This window comes from Manacus vitellinus, unplaced genomic scaffold, assembly GCF_001715985.3.
Source record: "Manacus vitellinus isolate BGI_N305 unplaced genomic scaffold, ASM171598v3 scaffold_28_pilon, whole genome shotgun sequence".
Classification (NCBI taxonomy): Eukaryota; Metazoa; Chordata; class Aves; order Passeriformes; family Pipridae; genus Manacus; species Manacus vitellinus.
In genome coordinates this window covers 2539258-2561682 of record NW_021940122.1, presented here as the reverse complement: position 1 = coordinate 2561682, position 22425 = coordinate 2539258, and the positions used below count along the sequence as shown (strand labels likewise).

Genomic DNA, 22425 nt, shown 5'->3' with positions numbered 1-22425 from the left:
CGGGTGGTATAAATTTTCTTCCCCCTTCACATTTTACTTTTGCCTTTTACCCATTTTCTTTTGCTTCCCCGCTCTCTTCTGGATGAATCAGAAGACACAGATTTAATTCCCAGGTGTGCCATGCAGATTTTTTTCCCAGTTGTGCCACTGCCTTCTGAGTGACCATATATAGTGCTGGAAGTGCACAGAGGGGATGCAAGAAGGCTCTGCACTGCCTGTTCAAATTATGTAGTATGGAAATGCCGTATACTGTCCTGAAAGTGTGTGCCAAGTGCCTGCCCTGGGCCAGTCCTAATACAGACAGCATTTCCACCTCCTTTCAGCACCAAGAGGAACATTTCTGCAGAGGAGAGACCTTCCCACAGCATCCTCCCTGGTCCCACGTGGCCACCTTGCTGCAGAGCCTGGTGGTTATGGCTGTGCTAGCAAATGAACTGAGGCCAAAAGGGACTAATCCCTGTGTGCTAGCTCCAGAAACAGTGCCTGGCTCGATTTCATCCTCTGCCAGCCAACACCCCTCCCCAGACTATATGCAGGCCTGGTCTGAGTCAGTTCCCAGGAGGTAATACACACACATGCCAAAACTTTTTTCCTAGGTGGAATGGAAAAGGTCAAAGTTTCATCAGTAGACAAGCAGTTAATGGTTTATCCATCACAAGATTGTGAATGTATAGTACCTTTTCATAGCATAGCACACAGTCTGCTCCACAACATGCCTTCCATTCACTTGGACAGAATGTTTGTTGGAATTACCTGTTGTGTAGTGACTGTGACCCTTTGGGCACTGTGTATTTGAGAGCTCCTCAGGTTTAAAGCAGGTAAGAAACATAATTCTACCCCATTTGAACTATTTCCTTAAATATTTAAACATAATTGCTGACGAACATTATTATATCCATGTTGCATGCTTCTCACGTGCAAACATTTTTCTTCTTCTACTGATATTTAATGAGGTACCCCAAATTCTGTATGCTGTTGTAAAACAGAACAGGATGACAAGCAATCGCAGGAGTGTTTTCCTTGTAACATCTGTACACTGATCATGAATCCTCTGATATAACTTTGAGAAATGTCTTGAAATTTTCTCACTCTTCTGGTAGAAATTTGATTTATTTTTAAAAAGACAAAAATAAACTTCCATCTAGCCTAGTAATTGCATTTTAAAGTGGAAATATTTCACTTTGCATATGCTTATATGTTTGCATGCATATAAGCAAGACATGCTGTACAGCACCTGTTCATGTTTTCATTGTGATTTGCATTACAGAAAAGTTTATTGAAAGAATATCAGAGATTTGCATATTCTATATCTGAAAATCAGGTCAATGCACCCTTGTAAAACACTTCCATGTGCAAACTTGGAGTAGAAAGCTGGTCAGTGTTTCCTCTTAGCAAAATACTCACTCTATTTCTGTGACGTAAAATTTTTCATGGACCTATATTGGAAAGAATCCAATACTCCTGGCTGCTTGTCCAGCAGAGAGTCAGATATGATTTGAGACCAAGAAACCTAAAGAAAAGTTTATATGAGGATACATTAGGTTACATTGACTTCAAGAGATTTATCGGATGTTTGTAGGGATTGAACATACCCAAGCCCAAGAAGGGACACAAAAGTAAACAGCGATTATTTAACATATGTCATTAATAATCTACCTTTGCTAATATAAGTATATGCTCAGAGCTTTGTTTGACTTGGAGCTAAACAGATCAGATGGGAGTTAACCCTCAGTGCAGCATGGGGATACCTCTGCTTATGCTTAACATCTACAGAACTGCAAGCAAATGAGCTGCTAGGAAATGGATTTCAGCTGCAGCTACTTCAGGGCTGCAGAACACTTCCTTGCCTCTCTGATGCATTGCTTGCTGTGCATAGTGGTAGTGTTTCTTTATTCAGACTTTAACCACAAGTATTAGCATCAACAATGAACTCATGGTGACATAGTATTATGCAAGAATTGTTTAGTTTTAGTTTAGAAATACATATGGTCAAAAATCAATGGGATTCTTGAGATTAACAATGTCTGCAAAATTTAAAAGACAAAGGCAAAGAAGATGTTCTCTGAATCTTAAAGCCAGAAGAACCCTGTGATTTTAAGCTAATGCCACAATTACTGGAGCCTGATGAGTTTTACTGTGTGTGTAGTAGATATAAATGCATTAGTCAACTCAGGAATTTATGTTCAGGAAGGACACAGATTTCTCTTTGAAAAAAAAAAAAGGCTACATGAGACCTTGAATAGTAGGCTAAGAAAAGTTACCAGGAAGCACTAAATTGAGGCAGAGCTTCAACTAGGATTAACAGATCCTACGAGTGTCACCTTGTTACAGAGGGCCTCTGTTGGGGAAGGCAAAGATAAGACTGATGCCTTTTGCTGCCCTTTGCTGCACGGGCCTCATGGCAGCTGTGTCTGCACCTCCAGGGGTAAACACAGGGCTTTTTACCCCACATCTACCTGCTTTTCTGTTCTGCTTCTTTCAAAGACGTGTCAGCCCTGTCTTCCTTTTCACCTTTCCCTTTCCTTACACTCCTTTGAAGCCCATGACTAACAGTGCCAAAGCCAGACCCCTGCCCCCAGCCCAGCTGTGGAAGCACTGCCACCACTGCTCCCACCTGAGGCTGCCCCAGCCATCTGCTACTGCTCCTCAGCAGGCAGCCCAGGGCTCGGGTGTTTTCAGGGCAGCCTTCCTGGTTTTGGGATCCTCTGTGCCCGATTACCCAGCTGTCTCCCTGGCTGTTTTGGGTAGGTGCTCACCAAGCAAGACAGAGGCTTGGAGCTGTGCTGCAGCTTCCCCTGTATCCTGTGGGTTCCCAGGCTCCCAATCCAAAGCAGTGTCAGTCCTATGCCATATGGCCCCATGTGCCTGTGCCTGTTCCTGGCAAGTGAGACAGTGCTGCTGAGCAGTGGGGCAACACTGCCCAGCCAGGCACCAGCTCCCACAGAAACAAATGTTCTCCACAGCTGCTTAGTTGGGTGACCCAGATCTCAATTGCTGGAGGAGTTTTCTGTAAGATTTCCAGTGGAGAGCCAATGTGTTTTGAAAAGCTGATGGCTAATATGGACATTACCTAACGACATTTAGATGTTATTCCACTATCATCACACACATCTGGCTGCAGTGTAGCTGAGACAGCCTGAAACACAATTGCTACATAGCAACAACATGAGCAAAAGCTGAACAATGTGTGCCAAGGACAGAATTACCACTGTCACGTGGCACAGCCCCTATAGTTTGCAATAATCTTCCAGTTCTACGAATGCCATTAAAGAGTAGGAAGTTAGGCAATCTTTTTAGTTCAGTGAGAACATTAGAAATATACAACGGCACATGTTCCTGGTAGTGCTATTTACTTTTGAGTTTTCTGGCTTTACTCAGCTTGTCAGCATCTCCAAACACAGGCATTAAAATGTCAGATCAAATGGCAGTCCTCAACTCCAGTTTTCTGCATTATTTCCAAGGCATACACTGCAGCCAGGGCACAGGTGGGCAATATCCACTGTGAACATTATTGGAAGGGACTCCAACTCCATCCTTCACTTAGAGACCAGGTGAGATTGACTGTGAGGTCTCTGGAGATACCCCAGATGTTGGATCCATCTTTCAGAGCCTGAGGTCCACCAATCCCTTCCCTACCAAAATTTCTGCTGCAGAATACCCCCAACCATTCAAGATTTCCAGTCTTTTTTAAAAAACCTTAACATTTTCAGAGCTTGATGAACACAACAAATACCACAATATATTGAAAAATTTCTAAGATTTGCAATTTCCCTGATATTGCTTAGACTGTGCTTTTTTGTTTCCTGAAGCTGCAGCAGCGTGTGCAATGACGACTTTGAACAAAACTTACTATTTCCGCCAAAAGACGGAATAAAAATCATCATACGTTCTGGTGGGTGGATAGAGGCTATGGTTGAGACTGGGGCATGGCTGGAGCTTCGATGCAAAAGAACTTGAGAAACCTGAAGATCACTCCAGCAGAAAACTCACAGTGTTCAACAAGAATAAGTGCTGATCTCCGTGCATTGGATTGTGCATTGGTACAGACCAGGAACTTGCTGGTTGAGGAGCAGGCCTGCTGGAAGCTACCTGGGAGTGATGATGGATGCCAAGTTCAATACGAGCCAAGAGCATGTGGTTCATTGCCAAGGCAGAAGAGTGCCACGACTCGCGGGGAAAAAGGGAATGGGGTCGAGCACTGCAAAGAAGGGTTCTTGACACAGATAGAGGTCGAGGTGCAATGCCAAAGTTTATTGAGGGAACAACAACTTATATAGGGTAGGTTTGAGGGTGGAGTTTGGGCTAGGGAGGAGCAGGAGACTGACAACTTGGGGATAAAGGTGATTGGATAACTGGGTAAAGAGGGGAGGAGTTTGGGCGTAACTAGGGGAATGGACCAATGACAGCTACCTCTGCACTGCACCAAATGCTGACCAATGGCAGGCAGAGGAGCGGGAAAACAGGGAAAAGGCGGGAAAATTGTGAGGGGAAGAAGGAGACAACATGGAGGACAATTTAAAAAACAACAACTGGGGGTATACAGAAACGCATAACATTATAACAATAAACTGGGGAGAACTGGGGTAAAACTGTCATATTCGTGGGGTGTCATATCCAGTGTAAATGAGTCAAGTCCAGTATATAAGTGTCCATTTAGCGGTTGTAAACTCTCCTCCAGGCTTCATAACGTTGCCATTCGTCTTCATTCCTCCCAACAGAAGAGCAGCTATGTTATGTGGAAGCAGACAGGTCAATGGACACTGTTACTCTCCCCTTCCTGGCACTGGTGAGGCATCACTGGGAAATAGGTGTTTCGTTTTGCCACCTGTAACACAGATTAATCAGACTTAGGGAAGCTGGAGAGGGTCCAACAGGACGTGCTGAGGACAGTGAGGGGCCTCAGACAGGTGGCATGCAGGGAGCACTTGAGAGAGCTGGGCTTGTTCACTGTGCTGAAGAGGAGGCTGAGGGCAGAGCTAAAAGCAATCTTCAGCTGAGTGGGAGTTGCAAAGACCAATCTTTCTCAGTAACACCAAAAGGAAAGCAAGAGGCAACAGTCATAAATTACAGTTTGGGATGGCTGAGATTGAGCATGAAGAGAAATGGTTTGGTTTAAAAAGGTAGCGTGTCACTGCAACATGTCACTGCAACACTGCAACATGAGGATGTGAAGCCTCTGTTTGGCCTAGATGTCCTCCAGAGGTTCCTTCCACCCCACATTTTTGACACCTTGTCCTGCTAACCCCCTTCTGGCAAGCAAGGGTCAGATATGGTGCTATAAGGCAGACCTCATCTTTGCAGTATCATGCATCCTTCTTGTTCATAATAATTTCTGTAGAAGGAAAGTATCATTGTATCACGGGGAAACAGACCCTACAGAAAATAATACAGAAAATTATGTGAGTTAGCAAAAAAGCCTGTGCCAGAATATGGAGAACACTCCAGGCGTCTTAAGCCCCCCTCAGGACCCTGACCATAAATACGCTTCTTTGAGTCAGTCCTGCTAATGGGACACAGTCAGCTGAAATGTGGTCTGAATCAGCAAAAATTAGTGAAACCAAGATGTTGCAAGTTGTAAGATGAAGCAAAAATTTTCTGCCTGTGTGCTGCAATATTTTCTCCAAGTGTTTGTAGTTTTACAAGGTAAATTCGTGCTCCGTTACAGCAGTATGGTATGATTGAGATTGTAATAGGCTGCTGTACTGGGTCAGGCCATGGGTCCAACTGAGCACATCATCCTGCCTTTAAATGTAGCCAGTGTTGTGTGCTTAGACAAGGTGTAGGGTTTGGGGTGGTCATTCTGTCCCATTCCAGCAGCCAGCAGGACAGCGACTTCCTGAACCAGAAGTCCCGTCTGACCCATCATGGTTCAGAGTCACCAGACAACTGTTCCCCATCAATTGTCCAAGCCCCATTTGAAGCAAACGTGTATCTTTGCCACCTGCTGTGTTCTGTGGCAGTAGGTTACCAAATCTGGTTTCTGCCTGGGTATTAAGACACTGAAAGTGAAGCTTTATAATATTTTACAAATTTTTGAGGACCAAAGCAGTGAAAATAGGAGAGATGGCAAAGAGGATGGGCTTTTAAGATTTCACTGACTTCATAAATACCACTTGTGGCAGCTCAGCAGCTTGGGTTTAGACAGGATTTACCCAACTGCTTTTATTTAATTTAGAGCAAAAGATTCAATGAGCTTCTATTGTCTCAACACTCCCTAATTTTTGAAAACTGATCCTTGTGCTAGAAATATTTCATCTGGATATAGGTTATTTTCTTCTTTCTGTGCAGTTAATTTTTGTGACGACAGTACCAGCACAGTGAACATTTCTGCAAGCAATAGAAAACCCCTTACTTTTGAATGGATCATAGTGGGTAAGTATGGCAACTCCAAAGAAAATGTGAACCCGATGCTGTGAATGGTATGCATTTCTTTCCTTTTGCTTCTAGTTCCTAAAAGTGAATGTAAAGGTTGTGAAAAATGTTGGATTATTAGACAAGATGCAAAGTCTGTGTTTCAAGCCAGAATTGCACAGCTTAGGCAGCAGAAACACGAACTTTTCCACATGGCTTTCTATCCCAAATGCAGAGAATTTAAGGTACACAGGCTGAGTCAGATCCATGCCTGTCTAGGGGTGGGCTTAGGGTCAGTTAATATCTGCTCCTGATAGAGCAGATAGAGCCTTTTGATAGAAAAACAACGTGTTTGTATCCTACTATTTAGCATTAGGATTCCGGATGCTTTACATCAACTGTGGTTCCATGAACTGTCTCAGCTTTCACAGACCTTGTAGAGGAGTAAGTGTTGCATGGCTGTTCCATGTGCCCGTTGCATTTCTTTCATAACGTATAAATTATGCTTTTCAAGACATGTTAAAATCTGTCTGATATTTCAGTGCTGATGCTGGTGTCTCCCATTTAAAAGGTGTTTCTGCAGCTCTAGCACAACTAAACCTGTCTTATTTCAACATAAAGAATGTCAGCCGCTCTGACAAGATTGTGTATATGAATGTAAAACACATATTCTAAAGAGAACAACAACTAGTTAAATAATTGATGGTCACTTGTAACACTGAGAGATAAATTTTCACAAGCAAGCAGAAAATAACACTGGATAGGGTGTCACACCCACAGTACAGTTTTAATTCCCAATGAGGTCATGTGCATGTGCGAGTGCTTCTGTACTAAATGGATTTCTTCCTGCTTTTACAAAATTACAGGTAATGCTTCAATAGCAATCCAGATGTGCTCCAGAGAAGGGAAAAATCCTACTTTAAAGCCTCACCAAATTCTGAATTGTAATGAAAATCTGGACTCCTTAGTATCACAGGTAATATTAAATTACTATTTAAACAGTGTCTGAGATTCTGCATCATCCCAGGGGACAAAAAAGAGGGGGGATAGGAAATTGAGGCAAGAAATATATATGTTATGTTTCTTAAGACTTAACAGAAAGCAAAATATTGGCCAAAGCCTTTTTCAGTGGCATTCTTGGCATGCGTCTGCTTTGCAAATGGCCTGAATTTCCAATGGTGATTATTTTATTTTGCTTGGGTTTGCCTGAACACAGCATCCCATTCCATATTTCTTAACTGGCCTGTAATTTCCTCACTCAGGTTCCCAATTTATAGCAATTGCCTCTGAATGGAGGCGATGCTGACTCAGGATGCCAAATCTGTAAGAACGTGCAAGGAGTTTGGAGGAGACTGGCATGAGAGTGACACTGACACCAATACGTTCAGGTGGATTAAGAGTGAAGCCTTTCCATCCAGCTCTATGATCAGCTGAACACGGATAGAACATTTCTGTCCTTCAAGAATTCAAATTTAAACTCTCTTGTATGAATGCCTTACATAAAATCCCTAAATCCATAAACCCCTAAGCCTCGCTCAAAGATTTAGCTCTGCTACATCTGCAAAACACGGAGAGCTGAACATGACTAAGCACATCACAGTGACTACTTCTCTTCTGCTTCTGTGTTTCATTTCCTTATCACTAGTCCCAATCGGAAAAAAACCCCAAAAAACAAAACCCTTCCCCCTCAGCTACAATCCCTTTAAGTAAAAGAAGTCCCTTTCCTTGTGCATTTTTGCTTGACTACTGTACCTTCAACTCAATGCTTCACCTGCTTTGATCCTTTGCTGGGAGACCCTCAAGCTCAATATTACATTTTTTGCAGTACATAGCCTTCACTAAATGGTTCAAACTAATATATAATATTAGCAGTAGCTATTTCTAATGCCAGTAAGTTACAACATAAGGTTGTTCTTCTGACATCAGTAATATGGGGTTTTACTGGGAGCCGTAATGTCGGGCTGCCATCTAGTGAGCCAAGGGCCGCTCGGGGAGCTAGGGAATGGGAGGAGGAGGTGTTCATGCCAGTGACCCAGAGCCAAGGTTTACAAGGATTGATTCCTTTTAAACAGAAATATTTATTTTGAGTCAAAGGTCATGCTAAAAGTCAGAACAGTGAAAACAGGCGTTCATGATGCACTGTTTGTTTGTGATGCATATGCAGGTGTTTTCAAGTCAAACAATATAATCTGCAGTAACTATAAGTGCAAATTTCCTTCCTACCCATGCAACACATTCACCTTTATTTTCAACCATTCCGAGCTTTACAAACACATCAAAACTACATGATTGAATTAATCTTGATAGCTTCCCAACATAAACAATTTGAGAAAAATTCAGTTACTGAAGCTATTCAATTAAACTATTCACTGACAGGATTAGAAAACAGATTATTTTAGCAGATTTTCTGTCTCTTTAAATCTTATTGTTACCTAGCTATACCTTCATATATCATATAGCTAATGCCTCATCTTTTTTTTGTGTTTAGACTCTTGAGATGCTATAGACATTTACGCTCTACCCATTAAGTGCTAACTAACTAAAACTGGACCTAGCCAGTACTTACAGCAATTCTTATTAGTACCTCCAGCACCAAAATATTTTATTTGATTTTTTTCTACATTTATTCCAACCTGACACTATATATAATATACTGAATTTAGAATAATGTCCTCAGTGCAGGTTACAAACACTGTGTCGAGAGGCATGATTGCTCCAGATGACATTTCTCAAGTTCTTCTGATGGCTTTTCAAAAAATCCTATTCTAGTTATTTAAGGAATAGTGAGAGGTGTGCAGAAGTTCACAGACTCAGAATCTCAATGACCTCAAGACAAAGGAGAGGTCCTGCTGCTGTCTGCAGTTACCTCATGGCAAATTGTGGAGAACGATGGGGCCAGGCTGTTCTTCAAGGTGTGCAGTTTTAGGATGAGTGGCCACAGAGACAAGTGGAAATACAGGAAATTCCAATTAGGCAAGAGAAAATTTTTCCCCTTGACACTGGTCAAACAAACACTTTTCTGAGGGAGGTTGTGGGTATTCAAAGTGAGCCCCTGAACAGACTCATCTCATCCACCCCTGCTGGGCTAGGGGACCTCCAGGGCTCCCTTCCAACACAAGCTACTCCTTGAATTAATGAAATCATTCTCTAGGGAGAATTTGTAAACACCACATACTTGACATGAACATAAACATTTCAGAGGACCAATTACTTGTATGTTTTTATTTTGTGTGAGAATGTTGTAAAAGTGGTGACTCTTGTTCCTTTTCCCATTTTCTTTCTGTTGAATGGCATTTCCCTCACAGGAAAAGCAGGCCCCAGCAAGGTTTCAGCTATTGCAAGTAACACTCAAATCCTCACCTCCATGCCAGACCAACGGACCACACAAAACTTCACTGCTGCTGCAAACGTCACAGTGCAGATTATGGAAAAGCTAAATGTTTCAGAAGACTTTCAGGTGAAACTTCTTAGGACTAATATAAGACTTGTGTGGCTTTTTGGCTTACTATTGGGATATCAATTCTGTATCCCCACCAGCAGAAAAGACACCGTCCTTCCTCTCAACTACACCTAACACGACAAACAAATGCTTTTTTTTTTTGCTATTTAACAAAGTTATTTAAGTGGTCTTGAGTGCATACTTGTGGAACTGGGTCAGTTCTCAGGGCTGAGTGTAAATTTTGCATATATTTGAAATTGTAATATGAGCATCATTTGATGTTTAAGCTAATAATTTAATTCTAACTATCTAAATTAATAAAAGTGTGGCATTTATGAATCCATTGGTACAAAGCTTGTGTTCTCTAAATGGCTTCCTGTACTTTTTTACTCTACTGTGTGTACTTTCAGCAATGCTTGTTAAGTGTTCTTACCTTGCCCCTCCACTGTGTAGCACATGGGGTGATTTATTTCAATTGCATTTGAATATTGCCTTTTTTTCTGCTTGTCTCTGGCATCTGTGGCAGTAATGGCTACGGTGAGTCAACTCTTGGATGCAAATGAAACAGAATTCATCCACAGTAACCTTGTCAATGTTACATCAGGGTAACTTTAGCTCTTACCATTTCCTTTAGATGTAGTCGACTGCATTTTCCCTTCTGTTTCAGGATGAAAGTGGTTCATGAACAAGACAAAATATTTTTAGCATTCAACTCCAATATGCAATTTCCAATTTACAGCAATAGAAACATTGCTGGATTCTTCCGCTTTGGAGAAAGCATGGGGATAGGAAATGAGGAGCACTTCCCACTGGAGAACCAAATCAGAGAGGAAGCTCAGAAACAGAACCTGGAGCTGTACATTAACAAAAAATGGTAGCTTTTATCACACTCATTTTTTTGATGCAGCCTCACAAAAACAGTGGAGGAATTTTCTTTGACTGGCAACATCTCACAGCCCAATGTTGCAATCCAGTCTGCTCCACTGAAATTAAGCTCCTCTATGATTCTGTTTTTGGCACAGACAAGTAAGTCCTTTGTTGGATTTACCTGGACACAGCAGTTTGAAATATAAATCTTAATGCATATACTGCTGATTGTTGCAGATACAGCACTGGGAAAGTGCCAGTCAACAAAACTAGAAATACAGGAAAATGTTCCTGGGCTTCTTAGTGACCTCAGTAATGAAGTTCAGATACTGTTCAACATTTTAAGTATAAGAAAATTCTTTGTCCTTTTGAAAATTATACCTGGGAAATTTTTGAATGAATATTCACTAAAAATCTCCTTTGGGGAAAAACCCCTCAGCCAATATAAGCAATTACAAGTTGGTTTTTATGCCTGCTAATGCCATATGGTGGTACAAGAAATGCACATGTCAAATGAGCTGGATAATTTTATTTATAGATGAATGCATACATACACATAATGACCAGAATACTTTCAGTGTTTGGGACTTTTTCATTTGTTTTGTTTTCTAAAATTGAGAGTGTAATGAATCTTCGACCATACCTCTACAAACATCAAGAACTAATACACGCTTACTTTGCCTGAAATCAGAAGACATCAACCATTTCAACTAAAATTACTACTACTGTCAGGTGTCAGCCAGGACATACACATCCTGATACCTGCAAATTGGATTAGCCATTAATGGCACAGGCACTTGGGATATTTCCAGATGTCCACTACTTACTATTTGCAGTGCTCAGAGGATAAATTGGTGTTGACTAGGAAGGAAAAAAAAAAGTTATAGTTCCTCTGCTTCATTTGCTTCAGAAGCTGGGGGGTGTGGGGCAGCTGAGCTTCAAACGTGCATTTCTATGACATCACAAGAGTTTCAGATTGGGCACCTGAAACCAGCAGACTTGTCCTCAGTCTCTCAGTGTAGTGTCAGCAGCACTGAGACATCACAGCACAAGAGTATAATGAAGGCAAAGTTAAGGGAGCACTTAGACATCACAATGCTGAATATCATTTGAATACAAGCCTGCAGAGAAATTAATAATTCAGTCCTCTCACTAGGGTTAGAAAAGACTTGAAGAGATAAATCAGGTAGCCTTACACTCCCAGCATCGACAATAAAAAAATCACTGGATAGCTCATTATCTGGTCACTGTACATTCTGTTCACTGTTTCAGACAACAATCCTGTGGAAAAACATTGTGATCATGTAATTAAAGCCTTTATCATAATACCAGTATAACATAACACTTCCCTCAAGACAGCTAAATTGAAAGCACAGCTTGTCTTAAAACCCCCCCAATAGATTCCTTCAATATTAAGTGCATCTTTTTGTAGATATAAAGCTACATTAGTCTCACTTGATGATCAGATCAGAGGGAGATCAAATCAGTCTCTCTTGATCTTAATTCAAGTATAAAATCAATAACAAAATCCAATATATAATCTGGGATTTCTGCTCCCTCACTTAAGCAACAATTAAGACTAGTGATTTAGATCACTTAGATGAACTCCAATTTGCTAGAAGTGTGCAAGAGAAACAGAGTCCAAAAGTTGGATCTGAAGGCAAAAGTCCAGCCAGCCTCTAACTTCCTCTAACTTATCCTCTAACTTCCCACTAATTGTAAATGTCCCTGGTGTGACTGTTTCTCATTTAGTCTTATTAAAAGCCTTAGCATTTGAAGTGTGTGTATATATCGGGATTTAGGATATTATTTTCCTAACTTAGCAGTATTTTTCTCCAGAAATGATATTAAGAGAAGGGTTTTCATTATTTTCACACTCCACCTCAGCAAAAATTGAAGATGTCTCTTGAGGTTCATGGGAAAGCAGCTCTTCTGTGCTACTTGTATGAATTTTAATTAAATATATAAACAAAAAATTCCTGTAAATTCTGAATGTGTGAAACAGCATAGTGTGGGCTTCTTTGAAAGCACCAGCTTCTCTGACATATGTTATCTGTACTGCCTTTCTCTTTGCCTTGTGAAGGTTCATCAGACAATGGAAGTGTTGGATTTGTCCTGTATCAAAACTACAAACTCATCCAGTCAAGGATTTATCAGAGTTGCAATAGTTTGTCTAAACAAATAATCTCTGGCAACATTGATGGCAAAAGAGCGAGCAGTGTTGGAATAGCCTTCGGTCCCAAGGTAAGCCTCTGTACAAAATGCCATGTTTATTTTGAACCAGCCCTACTAAGTGTCTTCAGGACTTATGGAAAGACACTCCAGCAGAGGTTTGTTGTTTTTTTTTTTGGCACAGTGCCCTGTGGCAATAAGCAATTGACAGAGTTTGTGGGATGTATAGGTGACATAAATGAAGGGTGTTTAGAAAATGTGGCATAAAAAACATTTTTCAACTTCTTTATTTAACAGCTGATATTGCCAACTCAGTACTGTTAACCTAGGACATTTGTACCCAAAACACTATTCCATAAAAAGTTACAGGTATACCAGAGCAGATTTGTCCTAGGGTACATTAGTCTTATATCAAGAATGAAAAAAACAGGTCCCTGGAGGACAGTTTTTTCCTCCAGGAGACTACCAAAACTTTGGAAAACAAGAAAATTCAACAAAACTGGCATGGCCCAATATACGTACCAATGTGGGGGGTGTTCATCTTTCATACTATCTTTTAACTCTGGCTTCCATTTAAAACCATTGTGTGCTTTGTTTTGACTTCGTCCACCAGGGACTGTTTCCAGTTAATGCTTTCTTGCAGGAAATGCTCTATGTAACTGTCCATTTGCCAAAACCCCCGAATTTTTAGATAATATGTATTCATGTTTGGCATGGTTTCTCCAGAAAACAGTAGTTGGCCTCTTCTTACAATATTTAACAAAGCTTTTAAGCTCAAGTGCATCCATATTACAGATCATAATCATCACCATGTGTTAAGTATGGATATATATAGTTACATACAGCTAAGTACAGAGATGTATAAGCACATGGGAGGTGTGTCATTTCTAAGGAAATTACTGAAACAAACTTATAATTGATTTTTTCACTCCTACGATTATTCCTCATTTTTAATTGAGCTGCCTAATACTGTGAAGAGTTGTGTTCGCTTCTTATTTGCACTTCAAGCTGCTTGTTGCTCATTAAAATGCAGTTCTAATTGCAGTATCCTGAAGAAGTGTGTTGTCCGAAAGTGACTGCATGCTGTTTGATGTATGATTGCATGAGTGCCACTGTGATGCAGGAGGGGAGGGGATGGTTCACAGCATTTATCATTGTTTGCTTCCTGTTACAGCATGGATTCAGCTCAGGTTGGCAGTCATGTAATGCTACTGATTTCTGAAAGCTGTTGTTTGACTTAGGCAGAATTCAATCGGCAGTTGTTTAATGCTCAGTCAATGGGAATCTGAATCCGAGTTACCTGAATAATTCACAGAAATGGGTGACTTCACTGGCAATTTTGGCTGAGAAAGGCACATAAAGCAAGCTCAAAATGCAAAATTATGCTGTTATTGATATCTTTCATAAGGTTTACTGGAAACACATGCATCTCTTAGTAGCTGTCAGCTCCCCTTTTAAAATCAAATCATTGTCAGAACACGCTCTTTGCTAGTGCCTATCTCTTTATGTTTCTGTAGCCACTTTTTTTCCTTGAAATCCCAATCCATAGTACAACACATCTGAACTGCAGCTGTGTGATCATGCCTGTGTCTTCTGGGACTACTCTGTCAATGACTGGAGCACTGCCGGCTGTGCAAAAGGAAGAGACCAGTTCTTGAGATGCAGGTGTAATCACACGACTAATTTTGCTGTCCTGATGGTAGTACATTGTAGTTTTTTTAATGGGAAGAGTCTCTTTTGGTTTTTTTCTCATTTGTTTAGTTGTTTTTAACTATAAGACCAGCATGTTGACATACAGGGGGATAGACACGCTGGGCTAGAAGGCACAGGAATTTAAGATGTCCCCATGTACTTGCTTCTGACCTGTGGCAGATCTGCAAATTGTGACATGCAAGCTGTGCCCAAGCTGCTGGAGAGCCAAATGTATTGGCAAGTCCTGGCTCTGCACCCCTATTGCTGCAGCTGATTGTTAAGTGAGGGTATATCTAAAGTCTAAGGTGGCCCCAGAAAAAAGCAGAGTAGCCTGGAATCTGGGCTAGCTGTGGCACTGCCTTGTGCTGGGTAAATAACTCAAAGGATTTAGCATTACCTACTTCCTTTGCTTATATGCTTATAAAAAGCAATTGCTCTGTAAATATTAAGCCTGCTATCATAAAGTTTTATACACTTGTCTCTTGTACTAACAAGACTATTTGGGAATGACTGTCTGTCTCTGACGTTTGTTATCCTTTCAGTATTTATTTCAGCTTTTCTAAACAAAACACACCCCGGATAAAATCGGATATCTGTGGTCACTAACTTCAGCAGGGCCAGGATTTCAGAGTTTCTTTTTACTCTGTCTTCATAAAACAGCATTTCCATATTTGTACTATTTACTTATTTCTGTATTTCCCTTTATCTTATGCATGTCCTTATGGCACAAAGTGACTGCATTCTAGAGAAGATTGTCATCTGTTTATGCAAATGCAAGAGTATATTCTGTTCCACTGAATACATTTACATTTACTTGCTGCTTTATTGTCAATATACAAAGACTGGTTTCAATTAATAATTATTTGTAACATCTTACCTTAGACCGAGAAGCCGAAATTCAGAATGTTCACCAGTATGAAAAGTTAAAGCTGTTTCTTCCAGTTTGTGTCACCTTGCATTTTTCTATGAATAATTTAATCTGCTATTTTGCTAAATATTTGATTTACACTGTTAAAACTCTTTTTGGATTTCTTCAAAAGTTTATCTTGTTTCGAAGTCCAGAATAATTTTGTGTGATCTGAAAATTTTGGCAGTGGCTAGCAACAGACATAACTTTACTAAACCATTTTTGGTTTTATGTGCAACTAGAAACACAAACTTCAGAAAGAAATGTATCTCTTCTCATCTGACATAACTGATACAATTTGTTTTCTAGGTCTTTCAGATCAAATATAAATACGCAAAGCCTTTGGAGTATATTTCTTATATTGGTCTTGATTTGTCCATGGCTGGCCTGATTGCTACCATTTCGTTTCAAATATTCACTAGGTAAGAGGGAAGATGTAAAACTGCAAGTATTTTACACTAAGTTACAATACATTGCTCTGTATATAGTTTGTGGATACACTTTGAGCTTTTCAGTTCACTATCTCACTCAATACTATGCTTTAAAAATGTGTAACAGCATTCCACCACCAGCTTGACCCCCCTTGTACCCTTGTATTACAATTTCTAAACAATTATCTTTCTCCTAGCCAGTAACTGCTTGTGCTACTGTTTAATTGTGAGTGACTTAATACAAACACGATTGCAACAAATTTCCTTAATGGATGTGCCTGTGATTAATGGTGTCATGTGATTCCCCTTTGAACAAGGAGCAAAGTCATGCCAACGGAGCTGTAGTTATTAGAGATGAATGCATGTTTTTCATCCTACTTGTACAAATGTAGATTTGAGCAATTCCATCAAGGTCAATGTTTTAAGACTGTAGGAACTTCCAGACTCTGCCTCTTAAATGCACTTGTTTTTAATAATATATATTTATATACATTATATACAGTTATTTAACTATAATCTTAATTATATATAATTATACAATATATAATTATAATTATACATATATTATATAATATATCTATAATATACATATTATGTGGAGGTGGTAGAGTCACTGTCCCTGGAGGTGTTCAGGTAAGACTGGATGTGGCACTCAGTGCCATGGTCTAGTTGACGTGGTGATGTTGGGTCATAGGTTGGACTCGATGATGTCAGAGGTCTTTTCCAACCTAATTGATTCTGTGATAAGAAGTTTGGAAGTAGAGTTTTATTATTCTCTTTGCACTTTGGAGAATGTTTGGGAAATATGTGTTTTATGCTACTTCACTTCTTAACACTGAAGAAAAGGATTCCAAAAAGAGCAGAGTGGAAAAAGGAAAATGCATCCCCAACTGCTTTTAGACAAGGCCCAGTCCTAAAAGTTGCTAGGTATTCTCTGTTCTAGTTGAAATCCGATAAAACTGATGGATTTGGCAAGTTGGCTAAAAGTAATGATGATACAGTTTTGAAAAAAAGGTATTGTTTTGGTTTCTGTTAAAGGCTGTACTCTCTAGCTTGCTTTTAGTATAAATAGACATGAGGAAATATTTTACAATTTTTCTTATTTTGCTCTACTTTTTTCTCCTAAACATATTCCTACCAGTAGGAAAACTCGAAAGTCATCTGTAACATGAATGTTAGCAAGTCTCTGCTTTTAATGCTCATTTTTAACATAATCTTCATCTCTGGAATTGAAAATCATAATGCCAGGAATCACAGCAGTGATACTACCAGCTACCACCAGCAATACCTTCCTTATGATAACACCAGTAACACCTTACTCACTTCTGACACGGTAGATCCTCCCACAGACTCCTGGTGTACAGCTGTGGCTGCCCTACTGTGCTATCTTTTCTTGGCAACATTTACGTTGACAGCACTCAATTCTGCACAATTATACTTATTGTTGCTTAGAGCCACGAAGCCGCTGCCTGGACATTTCTTTGTAACCATGTCAGTAATTGGATGGGGTAAGATTTAAAGTTGTATATATTGCAACTTTTACGGTACAGAGTGCAGTCAGGGAAAGTTGTAAAGATAGGGGATCAGCAGAGGGCAACTAGAATCAGTGTCTCTCTCTGGTTTAGTGCCATGTGATTTAATAATCTTCTGTTAGTGCTCACACTACTGGTATAAACTGAGCTTTTTTTCATTGTCTTGATACAGCACTGAAACCAATAGCTTGGTCACTGGCACAGCAGCACAGGTCTGCTGTGTGCAGGAGAAATTTTCACAGTAATCAAGGCATTAAACAATCTATTTCTGCTAACTAAGTAAAAAAATCTTTCAAATAAGGTGATTGCATATATGGACTAAACCCCTTAATTTAGATATCTCTGAGGTTCCTAGTGACTTCAGCCAGAGCCTTGAATACATCCAAAAGCAAGGAGTGACTGTCATTATTTGTTGCCTATTATTTATTAATGACCAAACAACACATTCTAAAGTCAGTACAGCAGTTAGTAGCAACACTGCAAGTTGAAAGGGAACTACTTGGAGAACTGAAGAATGCAGACAGATGCCTACATTGAAAAGTGAAAATCTCAGCTTCCTTCAAGAAACTCTTGTAATACAGTGCACAGGAACATCTGCCTTTTCCATGTTGTGTATTCAGCTTGTGTGGTGTGTTGTTCCTGATGGCTCCCACCAAGCAGTTTTCAACCCTCGTTGTTTCATTATTATGTTTTGCATTTACAGAGGCAATTCCTCTAAAACATTTAGAATTTGGACTATATGTACAAACTGGAAAATGTCCAGTGGAAGTTGCCTGACTACGTGTCACTGTGCTCCAGGTATATTTGCATGACAGCACAGCATTAGGTTCTTCACTGTGTCTTGTGACTAGTGAGTTACACATGTCCAAACAGGGTGATTCTGACTCACTGCTTTGTGTATTTGCTTTGAGAGCACAGTAAATGCTTGGCAGCCTGGAAGTTCTCTGTTAGGGCTGAAGGAGGAACAGACTTTAAGAAGCATGTTTATTACCCAGATAAAAACTTGTGAATGAGGTTCCTTCCCATGAGATGTGCTGCCTAGTGAACAGGCAGACAGGAGATGAGGAAGACAAGAAGTGAAGCAAAGGCATTGAGGAGGCAAACCTGCATAGCCATGCTTCTTGGAGGGCAAAAGTTATGCTCTGCATCAATCTGGTATGAAATGTAATGGTGCTTGGTGCAATGACAGTAAACCCCAATTTAAATCCATAAAAGTGAGAGCAGAGCTGGGTCCAGCCAAATGAGAATTATGACTTTCCCAGCACAGCTGAACACCAGGCCAGTTCTCTAGCACCTTGAAGAAGATTTACTTGCTCTGTTTTACATCAACACTCCATGTATTGTCACAGGCTGTATGTCACAAACTCCACAGTGTACACCGTATTATTTAAAAGGGGACTGCTTTAATTTTTATAAGTTCCATGGAACTGATCTGTTCAAAAAAACTTAGTACCATTTCTTCTTTCCTTTATGTACAATTTTTGTGATTGGAGCAAATGAAATACCTTATCTCTGAGTCTCTTCAGGCTTGAGAGAAACTGGATATTCAAACTTCACTGGCAGCTTATTCTTATATTGTAAATTATGCACATTTGGATTGAAGTTACAAGCATTATAAAAAAACTTATAATACCTAAAATGCTAATTTTAAATACTTCTTGTTGCCTTGGTAAACCTCACTTTTTTTTTTTTGTTAAAGAAAGATACAACCAAGCTGCATGCTCCAAGCACAAATTAGTCTGATAAATTTGGTTACATTTATTTTTCTGGATTTCTTTTCTGGATGATACATCAGACAAATACAGAGAAGTGTATACTCACAACTCACCTGAAAAACATACCTTTGCAATACAGCTCTGAATAAATACAAAGTTTAAAGCTCAAAAAGATATTAAATAGTATAGAGAAAGATTTAATAACTTGTGTGTGTGTGTTTGTAGGAATAAAAAGGATTCACTAATGAAAAAGATGATTAGCACTCTCTCTACATTTGTAGTGCTCAGAATCACCTGGATGATAGGCTACCTCATGTTAATGAGTCATGAAAAAACAAGTCTTGTTTGCAGCTGTCTGTTTTGCATTTTGAATGCTACCCAGGTAAACTATTTAGCAATTCTGAGACTAATAATTGAGATAAAAAACCAAATCAGATTTATTTGTTCTATAGCTTGGTATAGCAGGGGAACTTGTTGGAAAGCAGTCACAGGGATTCAGAACTTCTGTTCAGAAAGGGATGCTATCCTTCTGGTCTGTCACATATAAAACTCTTCCCACTGTACAAATCAATGTGAGATTTTATTTCAAGGGCAGCACTGAAAAGACCGTCCTGTCTGAGTGGCTTTTCTTATAGCAAATCATATATAAAATAATTTTCAGAAAGAATATCAGGAAAAAAACCTTCTGCATTAGTTGTTGGAAAGTAACCAACGGGGAAGTAACCAGAGCTTCATGGCTTGAGACCTTTCAGAATGATGCTGGATAAAAGCCTACAGGAAAGTGCTTGCATCTTCTTTCCCTGCACAGCCCTGATGGGTTCTTGGATTTATATTCATATAAATATGCCCCTCCATATAAGGCATATGAAGTACTTGGAGTAGTGGATTCTTCATTACTACACCACTGGATAGTTTCTACAAAACAGCTAATTGGAAATATGTGAAAATCTCCCCATCCCTGAACATTAATTTGTTTGTTATTGATCTCCTGAAAACCAAGCCCCTGTACACAGTGATGACCAGGTCTACAAACTCTCTGTGTAAAAAGTCCTGAGGTGATTATTACTGCTGTTGCCTTAAGAGACCGCAGGGAAAAAAGACTCCAGGCCAATTTAGTGTATAAGATAAAGAGAGCAGGTACTTTAATCTCAGGCCTGAGGCCCAGGGAATACACACAATGTGCACCTTCAGACATTGGTTCTATGATCTTATAATAAGGTCCATCCAACCCCAGTTCTGTCCACCCCTGGTTCTGCCCCCTGACATGCCCCTTCAAGGTTAACAGGAGACTACCTGGATGGAAGGAAGCATACCCTGACTTGAGCATTCTTGGCATTCTCATCCCATTCTCTCCTGTGCGAGAAAAAAAGCCTGGGAAATTTAGACAGGCAGTTTTTAGAAACTGTATTTCTTTATTCTGCTCCCTGAGCAAATATATTTACATGTTGTGTCATTGCTGGTTTTAATAAAACAAGAACACACCATCTTGAGTTTTAAATAATCTGGTTTAAGAAGTGTGGTCAGATTTACCTCCCAGTTTCATGGTTTTTGAAAATAAATGACATGTATTTTGAAAACTTCCAATCTGCTCCAAAGAGAGTTGTGGGCATGATCAAATGTGATGTCTGAACATTTTGGGCATCATACATGAGACTTGCTAAATATCTTCATAGAAGTGTTTCATCAGTCCTGAAAAGTTCCCCATTTCTTAGAAATCTCTGCTCTCTCTCTCTCTGAGGCAGAAAATAAGTGTTCTCTGGCACTAACATGCCTCCAGAAACAACAGTCACATCAGATATGAGGTTGAAGTTCATCACTACTGCTCCAAAAAAAGCAGAAAAGGTTATTGAAAGTTACCTAGGAAAGGTAATTCATACTATTTTTTTGGACAGGAAGTTCATGGTTTTTTTGGCATCCCTTTTTATTTGTAAATCAAGTGTCTAAGTGCTTGCTTTTGTCAAGTTCTTCAATTCCATTGAAGAAAGGTATTTTAGAAATTTCTGTGGTTTAGGAAAGATGGTATTTGATTGTATTGTAAAACACAGCTAGGCACTGTGAGGATGGCTCCTTCAATGAAGGATAATGTTTTCTAATAACTGATATTTTTTCCCCCACAAACAAAAATATTCTCTAAAGCACATCCCATTAAATTTTGAACATGGCTCTTTTAAAAACCTAATAAAAATATTTTCTCCATATTATCCTGAAAAACAAGCAAAAAAACACAAGAAAAATTTGAAGTATTGAATTGGAAAAGTATTGACTTTTTTACTAATTAAATCAAATATCCCATGTGTAAGTATTTCAGATGTTAATAAAATACTGTTACAGCCTACACTGACCATGTCTTGCCTAATATAAAATGTTTTCAGCATAAAAACTCACAGGAAATTACGTGTTTTATGGCTTTTTTTTTTTTCCTCATCCAGGGAATCCTAATTTCAGAAATGGAACGAAGTAAAATAATCTTTTTCAGGTTATATGCTTAATTGTTACAGGAACAATAGTTCAGCTCTTATCTACACATGGAATATATTTATCTTCATAATGTAGTGAACTTTGGTATTGTTTGTGATGTGTGAGCTTTAAGGATCATGAATTTTCTTCTTAACACTCTGGAAACACTGCTTTGATAAAGAAATGGATTGGAGGAGGACTGAATCATTAGTACAAAGGTAGGAAATGTGAGCAGCAGAAAGTATAACGGATTGATAGGTCCAATTTCAAGACACTGAAGGAAAAGGTGTCTTCTCAAGGGCACCTTTAACTCCAGGAAATAACTAACCACGGTCATGCTTTAGCTAGCTCTGCGTAGGCACTTCTGTCACTTGTACTAGCACAGTGCAGCTTCACTGATAAATGAAGAAAAGCAGCAGAAATCTCAGATATCCAAGAATAACAGCAGGTCCAGCTCCAACAGCTCTGGGAGATGCACCTTAGGATTCCATTCCTGCACCTCTGACAGACAAAACTCAGGGCTCAGTTTCATGTTTTCCTCTCTTAGGCGGACAAGCTCCGAATGCCATGAATGTGTCTGTGTGAACAGTAGCGAACGCCTGAAGTGACTATTCGAGGATGAACAGGTTCCCGTGCGAGGGTGGCGGCGCCTGACAACTACAGGAGAGTTCTACGGCCCGTTTTGCTTTTCAGCACCGCCAGTCCTATGCGGGCCTAAGGCCTGTATTTCGAAACAACCCCTCTGTTAGAAGAAACCCGTACGGGGCGGCGCTGAGGTGGCACGGCAGGAAATGACGGCGGCGGCGATGTTGGCCGGGGGCCGCCATGTTGGCCCGAGGTGGGCGGAGCCCGCGCGGCGGAG

The 22425-nt window shown here is 39.9% G+C and overlaps 1 protein-coding gene across 1 annotated transcript; it reads left to right on the top strand.

Moving 5' to 3' along the window:
* Positions 1–712: 712 nt before the first annotated feature.
* On the top strand, positions 713–22358 carry ADGRG7 (adhesion G protein-coupled receptor G7). Its single transcript, XM_029960629.1, is given in 16 exon segments — positions 713–818; positions 6289–6387; positions 6390–6419; positions 7218–7327; positions 9551–9807; positions 10303–10395; positions 10698–10816; positions 10895–11002; positions 12741–12901; positions 14379–14528; positions 15738–15850; positions 17004–17047; positions 17050–17367; positions 17564–17603; positions 19332–19488; positions 22257–22358. Coding segments are annotated over 16 exon segments (2007 nt in total).
* The last annotated feature ends 67 nt before the right edge of the window (positions 22359–22425 follow it).